The 11029-nt window shown below is 42.3% G+C and overlaps 1 protein-coding gene across 1 annotated transcript; it reads left to right on the forward strand.

Moving 5' to 3' along the window:
* The first annotated feature begins 411 nt into the window (after positions 1 to 411).
* On the forward strand, positions 412 to 9501 carry LOC133547393 (zinc finger protein 239-like). Its single transcript, XM_061893078.1, has 3 exons — positions 412 to 824; positions 1875 to 2141; positions 7606 to 9501. Exons 1-3 carry the CDS (start codon positions 722 to 724, stop codon positions 9027 to 9029), a joined length of 1794 nt encoding a protein of 597 aa, XP_061749062.1. The 5' UTR covers positions 412 to 721; the 3' UTR covers positions 9030 to 9501.
* Positions 9502 to 11029: the final 1528 nt, after the last annotated feature.

Raw genomic sequence — 11029 nt, forward strand, 5'->3', positions numbered from 1 at the left:
TATATATCGATATATAGATATATAGCTAGATATAATATAAATAACGACAAAGGAAATTTTAAAAGGACATGAAAACCTCCCACATTCTAAAATACATTATAAAAACGATTACCATCAAAGACAAAAATAATACCATGAGTGTAATATTTATTTTGTTTCTTGTTTTTCTTTCCTTATGCTACTGTTGTTTCAAAACATTTTCAAATATTTAAATATTTTTATGGAAATAGGTTTTATGTTTTTTTTTTTTTTTTTTGGTTGATTTGAAATGGACAAGTTTACTTTTATTTTCACAAGAAGTAAACCGGGGGTGGAAAGCTGGTTGTACTTATTCCTCTCGCGAGATTTGGAAAAGAGCTGGTTACTTGTTTCTCTCGCGAGATCTGACAACACTGCGCGCGAACCAAACACGGCGAGGACAAAGCAAGATGGCGTCTGACGGTGAAGACGTTATTGCAGTCGTCACAGTTCAATGTTCTTAATCTATGCCTCCATGTACACATATATGTCCTTTATTAGACTCTAGTAAATAGAGTAAACATCGTTAATAACTGTTTGCATCCGGTTATATTAGTCTGAGCGCACTTTGATGCTTCTCGAGCTAGCTTAGCCTGCTAGTTAGCTTAGCTTGTTAGCTGCTAACAAAGAGAGGCGGAAGTGATCAAAACACATCACTAAGTAGAGATCAAGTGTGAGTGTAAAGTGTTGTGATTGTGTGAAAATGTGCCAAAGAACCACAGCAGAGTACGAGGAGGAACTTAGTCCAACAAAAGAGGAGAAAGAGCGACAACATGAAAAACATCAAGTTGTGTTACACAGAACAGGTTTGTTTACTTCTTACTCTCACATCTTTACTAACTTTATATTTCATTATTCACACTATTCTTAAATAGATTGTCTACAGGAAGATTAATTGTCATGTGAGGATGATGCACTGATTGTTTTACATTGTTCATAAAAACGAGACAGTTTCAGACACACAATATTTATGAGAGGTTGATGTTTGTAACAATGTGTATCAACATGTTCACACAAAACTCACACAGTCACCGGGGGAATATTCCAGAGAGCAGGTTAAGTGCAAAGTCCTGAGTATGTAAAGCTTAAGAGTTTTACCTCCAAAAATAAGAGAGGTAAGACAAAGTCAGAGTCAGTTACCATGGTTACTGACGCTGTTAACCTAGCCTGCTAGCTGGCAGGTTTGACAAGTTATATATGTGTGTCAAAGCTATTAGTTCCTTCATATTGGTGCAGCCATTAACCTACTACAACACCTACTACATCCACCTACTCAGTGTTCTAGTGGTTAGAGTGTCTGCCCTGAGATGGGTAGGTTGTGATTTCAAACCCCACCTGAGTCATACCAAAGACTATAAAAATTGGACCCATTACTTTCCTGCTTGGCACTCAGCATCAAGGGTTGGAATTGGGTTTGGAATTGGGGGTTAAATCCCCATAAAACAGATTCCTGGGCGCGGCCACCGCTGCTGCTCACTGCTCACTTCACCTCCCAAGGATTGATCAAGGGTAATGGGCCAAATGCAGAGAATAATCTCCCCACACCTTGTGTGTGTGTGACAATCATTGGTACTTTAACTTTTTAACGTGGCAGTGATTGTGGAAAAACCAAGCCTGATCTAAAGATGACATCTTGATCTCATACCATCTCAGACTAATTGACCGTTCATTATTAAGTGAAGTGTCTTATAGTTGCTTAAATTAGTTTTTAACCAAGCAACACTATGTTTTATCCAGTTACTCGATTAATCGAAAACGTTCCCAGTGGAACACTTGATTAATAACATTTTCAATAGCCACAGCACATTATTTCATAGCAAGTAGGAGTTAAAATGTGATTTGTTTGTGTCCTGTAGACATCCGTCAGCTGATTGGACACCAAGAAGAATGTCTCCCTCATCTGCAGGGGGACAGTTTCACTTTAGAGTATCCACAGCCCTCACATTTTAAAGGGGACAAGGAGTATCCACAGCCCCCCTATTTCAAAGAGGAAGAGGGGGGAGAGTGTCCTGTAGGGCAGGAGGAGGCTGATGTCAGCAAGTTTCCACTGACTGTTGTCTCTGTGAAGACTGAAGAGCATGAAGACAAACCACCTGAGTCCTCACAGCTTCATCACAGTCCAAGTAAGCACAACATCCACATATCATCTAATACAATGTTTGTGACACATATTCTTCCGGGGGCCACATTTATCACTAAAGATGGAGATAAACTTGCTTTTTAACACCACCATTTAAAAATCAATCATCAACAGTGTAATTGCTGGGGTGTAACCATGTGACCTAGAGGCCGTCCTCCTTACCTCACGTGGTCAAATGAAGGCAAACATTCAATATGGCTACTGTTTATTTACCTTAGCAGCACATATGTCAGCATATTTCAAAGGTTTAGTGGTGAAGATTGGGGATGTATTTGTGTATACGTGTATTTGTATTGAACCGTTTCGGTATGGGGGTTTCGGTTCGGTTCGGAGGTGTAACGAACGAGTTTCCACACGAACATATTAGTCTAAAGTCTTAACAAGCTGTGCCGCTTCGTTCTGCCTGTTTCCATCGGTACTCTACACAGCACCCAGCATTGTCCCACCCACACAACCATCTGATTGGTTACAGACAGAGCAGTAACAGCCAATCAGCAGTGCATATTCACAGTGCAAGGAGTTAGTGCTCCACCGTCGTCATGAGCAGGTAGGTGTTTAGCAGGTAAGCATCAGCCAGCGGACTCTCCCCAAATTATAGTAAACACCTCCCAGTCAACTACAAACCCCGTTTCCATATGAGTTGGGAAATTGTGTTAGATGTAAATATAAATGAAATACAATGATTTACAAATCATTTTCAAGCCATATTCAGTTGAATATGCTACAAACACAACATATTTGATGTTCAAACTGATAAACCTTTTTTTTTTTTTTTCGCAAATCATTAACTTTAGAATTTGATGCCAGCAACATGTGACAAAGAAGCAAAGAAGTTGGGAACGGTGGCAATAAATACTGATAAAGTTGAGGAATGCTCATCAAACACTTATGTGGAACATCCCACAGGTGTGCAGGCTAATTGGGAACAGTTCAGTGCCATGGTTGGGTATAAAAGCAGCTTCCATGAAATGCTAAGTAATTCACAAACAACAATGGGCTGAGGGTCACCAATTTGTATGCATATTGTCGAACAGTTTTGGAACAACATTTCTCAACGACCTACTGCAAGGAATTTAGGGATTTTGCCATCTACGGTCCGTAAAATCATCAAAACGTTTAGAGAATCTGGAGAAATCACTGCACGTAAGCGATGATATTACGGACTTTTGACCCCTCAGGCGTTACTGCATCAAAAAGCGACATCAGTGTGTAAAGGATATCACCACATGGGCTCAGGAATACTTCATAAAACCACTGTCAGTAACTACATTTCAAATTATATTTGGAAACAGAGGACGTGGTGTCCTCCAGAGCAAAGAGGAAAATAACCATTCGGATTGTTGTAGGCGCAAAGTTCAAAAGGCAGCATCTGTGATGGTATGGGGGTGTATTAGTGCCCAAGGCACAGGTAACTTACACATCTGTGAAGGCACCATTAATGCTGAAAGGTCCATACAGGTTTTGGAGCACCATATGTTGTCATCCAAGCAACGTTATCAAGGACGCTCCTGCTTATTTCAGCAAGACAAGTGTTACAACAGTGTGGCTTCGTAAAAAAAGAGTGTCCAGACCTGTCTCCCATGGAAAATGTGTGGCGCATTATGAACCGTAAAATACGACAGTGGAGACCCCGGACTGTTGAACGACTGAAGCTCTCCATAAAACAAGAATGGTAAAAAATTATCCACTTTCAAAGCTTCAAAAATTAGTTTCCTCAGTTCCCAAATGTTTATTGAGTGTTGTTAAAAGAAAAGGTGATGTAACACAGTGGTGAACATACCCTTTCCCAACTACTTTGGCACGTGTTGCAGCCATGATATTCTAAGTTAATTATTATTTGTAAAAAAAATAAAGTTTATGACTTTGAACATCAAATATATTGTCTTTGTAGTGCATTCAATTGAATATGGGTTGAAAAGGATTTGCAAATAGTTGTATTCCGTTTATATTTACATCTAACACAATTTCCCAACTCATATGGAAACAGGGTTTGTACTAGTAACATCACTATGAGCCCTTTGACGTTCTAGAAACAAACAGCAGCTCAGCTCGCTCGCAGTCCTGGCTTGAGGTGAAGGCTAATTAGCTTTTAACGTTAGCGCATTTTGCTGTGTGTGTGTGTGTGTTACAAACAGCAAAGCCCTGTCCGTCTGTTATTTAACTTTTCCTTTTTATGTATTAATTGAGCTGTTTTGAAGCATCAAACAAGGACATTATGTTAAATGAAGAGTTTCTGTCTCTGATCGTTGATATAATAATGAGTTTTAGGTATTTCAAAGATGGCGCTAGTATGTGCTTTGGCCTGCTGTGTCTCGCTGTCAGCTCTGTTCGTTTTTGTGTTGTTTGCGTCTATTTTCGTCTCTGTCAGCTCACTGCTTGTGTATGACGAAGAAGGCCCAGCAAAGGATGTACTTCCTGCGGCAGCTGAGGTAACTTAAGGTGCCGACCAAGATGCTGGTGCAGTTTTATTCATCCATCATCGAGTCCATCCTCACCTCCTCCATCACTGTGTGGTTCCCCGGCGCCACAGTCCAGGACAAGCATCGACTGCAGCGCATCGTATGTGCTGCTGAGAAGGTGATTGGCTGCAAGCTCCCATCCCTCCAGGACCAGGAGGCGTGTGGGTCAGATCACAGCTGACTCTTCTCACCGTCCCAGTCAGCTTTTTCACCTGCATGGATTCCTGCCTTCCTTTCCCGCCCCCTGGTTCCTCTCCCCCAGCGGCAGTGTCTCCGGCGCCGTGGTAAACGTGGCGGCCAGCTGGTGAAATTTAGGGCACTCCTGGCCCGGCTTCCCATGGCTTCCCGAAGGAGGAATGGTGCGGTATCCGGTCTCCTCCTGCACCCATGCTCGCTGGATCCCATCAGTTCCTGGCTTGTTCCTATATCGTTGGTTTGGAGGATGAGACTTGCCGCCGTTGCTCCTGCTGTCCCCGCCCCCGGAGGCGCGGGGTGGATTCCCGCCACCTGCGGGCTGTCTGTCGGGCCCCACCTGGAATAGCTGCGGCCTTGGACGTGGTGGCCCCTGCCAGGTTCAGTCTTGTGAACGCAAAATCTTTGACAAACAAAACGATTGAACTTCCCGCAGACTTGACCAATTCTGTGTGACGGAAACATGGCTGAGAGCCGGTGAGTCCGCCCCTCTTAATGAACTTCTGCTTCCAGAGTGTTCCTACGTTTATTCTCCGCGGTCGTCTGGTCGAAAAGGAGGAGGATTAGCAGTGGTTTTTAAAAATGAATTTAAATGTCGTCTGATACGCCTGCAATCCTCCTTTTCAAGCTTGGAACTGTGCATGTTTGAACTGGGTCTTTCTGATGTCGTCCTGTGTGCTGTCGTCCATCGACCACCCAAGTACCACAAAGACTTTATAACTGACTTTTCTGAAATTTGGGCTGAAATCCTGCCTAAATATAATCTTGTCCTTATTGCTGGTGATTTTAATATTCACACCTAAGCCCAGACGAGTCGCTTTCCAGGAGCTTCCTGACTCATTTAACTTTGTACAGTCTGTGTGTGGTTCCACACATGAACGCAGGCATAAACTCCATTTAGTGCTCTCGTATGGTTTGCGACGCTGTGTTCTCTGATCATATGCCGATCCTGTTTGATATTCCCACTCAGTGTCCGTTACATTGTGCGCTCCGCCTCAACGCTCTCGCATGTTTAATTCTTGGTCTCCTGCTCTGTTTTCTCTTCCATTTTTTAGAATCTTTGTGATGATAATTCTGCAGCCTCTGTGTGTCTGAATACTGAAGAGTTGGTTTCTGGGTTCAACTCTATTTGTTTACAAACACTGGATACTATCCCTCCTTTCAAGTTCCGCCGCGCCAAACCCACACCTGAGCCCTGGTTGAATGACATCACTCGTGCGGCCAGGCGCGAATGTAGGAGAGCAGAGAGAACAATGGAAAAAAGACAGGCTGCATGTGTCCTTTGCCATTTTTAAAGAGAGCATGTTATCTGAGATTATAGCTTCTAACTGTAACAACCCCAGAGTTCTGTTCAAGACCATTAGCATTGTCATTGATGCTCCCAAATCTGTTGGTTTTGATGCTTCTTCAGAATTCTGTGAAAATTCTGTCCACTTTTTCACTGACTAAATTGTATCAACTAGAGCCAGTTTATTTCAGCTTTCCTAGGACCTTTCTATTCCTCTGCACTTTTCTTCTGTTTTCCATCAGTTTGAGCCGGTGTCCTTTTCCTTTCTAAAGGACACGGTTAGTCATATGAAGCCCTCTGGTTCTCCTGCAGATGCCCTCCCACCTCGCGTGTTTAAGGAGGTACTTGCTACTATTGGATCAAGCGTCCTTAACATTATCAATAGTAGCCTCTCTTCTGGAATAGTACCAGCAGAGTTTAGAGGATGGAAGAGGGGTTAGTGCGTCTGCCTCACAATATGAAGGCCCTGAGTAGTCAGGGTTCAATCCCGGGCTCGGGATCTTTTTGTGTGGAGTTTGCATGTCCTCCCCGTGAATGCGTGGGTTCCCTCCGGGTACTCCGGCTTCCTCCTACTTCCAAAGAAATGCACCTGGGGATAGGTTGATTGGCGACACTAAATTGGCCCTAGTGTGTGAATGTGAGTGTGAATGTTGTCTGTTTATCAGTGTTGGCCCTGTGATTTTATGTTGTTTAGTCCAAGTCGCTCTCCCTCCCCTCGGCACTTACAACTACTGTACGTAGGGATTTATCTCGACTCGTCTTGACGACTGCAACGCCCTGTATGTAGGCATTAGCCAGGCCTCCCTCGCCTGCCTGCAGCTCGTGCAGAACTCTGCTGCTCGTCTACTAACACAGACCCACAGGCGTGAGCACATCACCCCCATACTAGCGTCCCTTCACTGGCTCCCTGGGCTCTACCGAATCAATTAGTAGAACTACTATTTGTTTTCAAATGTCTAAACAACATCGCTCCAACATACATCTCCGACCTCCTTCGGCCTTGCTGAACACGCCCCCCCACCCCCTCCTGATCCCTTAGATCATGGGGGGTGGGGGGGGGGTCCAGTAACGTCAGCTGCTGTTGACGGTCCCTGACACAAGGCTGAAGCTAAGCGGTGACAGAGCTTTCGCCGCTGCTACTCGCAAGCTCTGGAACAACTTAACTTTGAGTGTTAGACAGGCCTCCTCTCTTCCTGTTTTTAAATCACTCTTAAAAACACACTTTTATTCCATGGCCTTTAACATTCTGTGATCTCCATTTTGCTATGGCAGCCCATTATGCACCTGCTGTGAACCTGTTTCTATGTTTTATTTATTTATTTATTATCTATCGTGCTTTGTTTGTGTTGTGGTGTGTTTGCTAGTTTCCCTTGTGTTATCTTTTAACCTGCCTATTGTACAGCATTTTGTGGTAAATATTAAATGTGCTTTATAAGTAAAGTTGATTTGGTTTGATTTGAGCAAAGCTGGACTTTTCTAAAGAATGTTTGTTTTCTCCTGTCCCGCAGACGTTGAAGAAGAACCTCTACCCCATGAGCAGGAGAAGGAACCACAGTCCCCCAACATACGCGAGAAAGAAGAGGTACCACATTCCCAGCACAGCAAAGAGGGAGGAGAGGAGCCACATCCCCCCCACATTAAAGAGGAAGGCGAGACGCCACAGACCCATAATGTTAAACTGACCCTTCACATTAAAGGGCAAGCGGAGGACCCACTGATCTTACACATCAAAAATGAAGAGGTGGACCTACTGACCCCTCACTTTAAGGAGCAAGAGAACCTGCTGACCGCTCACATTAAAAAGGAAGAGGAGGACCCACTGACCCCCTACTTTAAAGAGGAAGAGGAGGACCAAGAGGCGCCGCACATTAAAGAGGAAGAGGAGGACCAAGAGGTGCCGCACATTAAAGAGGAAGAGGAGGACCAAGAGCCGCCGCACATTAAAGAGGAAGAGGAGGAAGAGGGCATCAGTCAGCCTAAATGGTTGGAGGAGTTCCCAGTGATTGGTGTCCCTGTGAAGAGTGAAGATGATGAGGTGAAAGGTGAAAGTGAGGAGAGGGGAGGGGGGGAGCCTCCAAGCAGCAGCTCAACACAACACATGACAACAGAAGCTGATGGAGACCACTGTGGAGGATCACAAGCAGACAAGCTCTTAGCTCCACTATCAGATAGTGAGGACACAACGTCACACTCTCCTGACACTGATGATGAAGACTCTAAAGATGATAAGACATGTCACACTGACAACACTCACTTCACATGTTCTCACTGTCACAAAACTTTTAAATACCATTGTCGTCTGAAAAGACACATGAGAACACACACTGGAGAAAAACCTTTCTCTTGTTCAATCTGTAGTAAAGGTTATGCACAAAGTCAGAATTTGAAAAGACACATGAAAACACACACTGGAGAAAACCTTTTTACCTGTTCAATATGTGGTAAAGGTTTTACAGAAAGTCAACATTTGAAAGTACACATGAGAACACACACTGGTGAAAAACCTTTTTCATGTTCAACCTGTGGTAAAGGTTTTACAGAAAGTCAGAAATTGAAAGTACACATGAGAACACACACTGGTGAAAAGCCTTTTTTCTGTTCAACCTGTGGTAAAGGTTTTGCACAAAGTCAGGATGTGAAAAGACACATGAGAACACACACTGGTGAAAAAGCTTTTTCCTGTTCGATCTGTGGTAAAGGTTTTACAAGAAGTACAGATGTGAAAAGACACATGAAAACACACACTGGTAAAAAATTACATTCCTGTTCAATCTGCAACAGAATCTTTTGTCGACGACCAAACCTTGTAGCACACATGAGAAAACACCCAGGAGAGAAAGTGTTGAGTTGCAGTGTGTGTGGTGAAAGATTGTCTTCTAAGTACCAGTGTAAGAAACACAAGTGTGCTGGTGAGAACAGCAGCAGCAAATGAAACTGCAGGATTTGAAATAAACTGTCCAGACTTTCATTTTGACTTTCTAACAACATCAGCACATATAACATGTGTGACATTGTTGTTTGTCTAACAATCTGTTTAATATGATCTTTACATTTATAGATTACATAGTTTGAAATATAAAATTATTACTTATTTGTACTTGTAATTGTTAATAATCCCATAGATTATCACCTTTATATGATATACATATGTACTGGTTCACATCTGAAACATCTTCTGGACCACTTCAGGAAGCATATTATTATTTACTTTATACATCATTTAAACAGTTGTCTTTTATACAATTTTAAAATGTGTGATTTTATGAATCATTTGTTGGGAATCTGTAATCCATTTTATTATTATCTTTATTACTCTCTTTTGTATTATGATAATTGTGTTGTGATTATTTTAAATGTATGTCCCCAGACCTTTATGCAATAAAAAGTGAGAGAAAATGTCTGAATTGTTTGTGGAAGGATGGTTTTGTTTTTCAAACATACATTTGTGAATTAAAAACATCCATCCATCCATTTTCTACCACTTTTCGCTTTGGGGTCACGGGGGGCGCTGGTGCCTATCTCAGCTACAATCAGGCGGAAGGCAGTGTACAACCTGGATAAGTCGCCACCTCATCGCAGGGCCAACACAGATAGACAGACAACATTCACACTCACATTCACACACTAGGGACCATTTAGTGTTGCCAATCAACCTATCCCCAGGTGCATGTCTTTGGAGGTGGGAGGGGCCTATCCCCAGGTGCATGTCTTTGGAGGTGGGAGGGGCCTATCCCCAGGTGCATGTCTTTGGAGGTGGGAGGAAGCCGGAGTACCCGGAGGGAACCCACGCAGTCACGGGGAGAACATGCAAACTCCACACAGAAAGATCCCTTATTGTGTTTTCGACATTTTTTTTTTTTCTTTTTCAACATCCCCAAAACAATATTAATATCAATCAAAGTTTGGAATGTCAGGGAAAGCCGATATTGTACATCGTCTCACAGGGTTTTCATTCATTCATTTCATTCATAAAATATAGTGTTTATTTTGTTTCCCTATCACAGAATGAACAAGTGTTGTCTTCAATTGCAAAACAACATCTTAAAAATTATTTAAAGTTATCAATCCGGGGCTTTTTTTCTTAAATTAACCCTTTGGCGTTTAGAAGAATGGAAACTTTCAAATTATGGGTATTTTCTATTTTTTTTTTTTGTTCCAGAGAAAATACAGTAAAGAAGAAATAGTAAAGAAGTAAAAAAAAAAGATTTACAGGAATTACAATATTTTGAACAAAAGCCTTTATAATTGTTTAAAATATTGTGTCTGTTTGCAGGTCGTACTTAATGAAACATTCAAGTAATAAAATAGTTTTATCATTCAATAAGTGCATCAGCGACCAAATGCCTTTTTCAAACCATTGCTGTACAAAGATGGATTTGTTTCTCATTTTAATATAACAATTCCATAGTGGAGTATTGTGTGTGATGAAGTTGTGTTTGTAAATTAGTTTCCAGTACAACAACACTTGCTGGTAGGGATGGGTACTGTTCACTTCTAATTCCATGTTTTATGTGTTATATATGTCAATATATTGTGTGTTTGTATTTTGCCAACATGGTAGAATCACATGATAGGCAGGTTGTATCATGTTTTTCTGTCAGAAGAGCAAGGTTTTGTTTGGACGAGCAATATGTAGCTGTATTGACAAGTATGGCAAGTTCCTGTAAGCGTTGTAAGAAAAGCAAAAGGGTGCATTGCCAAAGGCGTAAAGCACATGGTATTCCCGCTCACTCTCCCATCCAAATACTAACCAGGCCTGACCGGGCTTACATTCTCAGAGCTGACCAGATCCGGCATGCTCAGTGTAGTCTGGCCGTAAACTGAGCAAATAACCTCAACATCAGATTTTTAAATGTGACAAGCTGCTTGACAGGACCTTTCTGCAATGAGCAAGGTGCTCTTTTTCTCAGCCTCTCCAACTCTTTGGACGTT

This window comes from Nerophis ophidion, unplaced genomic scaffold (assembly GCF_033978795.1).
Source record: "Nerophis ophidion isolate RoL-2023_Sa unplaced genomic scaffold, RoL_Noph_v1.0 HiC_scaffold_94, whole genome shotgun sequence".
Classification (NCBI taxonomy): domain Eukaryota; kingdom Metazoa; phylum Chordata; class Actinopteri; order Syngnathiformes; family Syngnathidae; genus Nerophis; species Nerophis ophidion.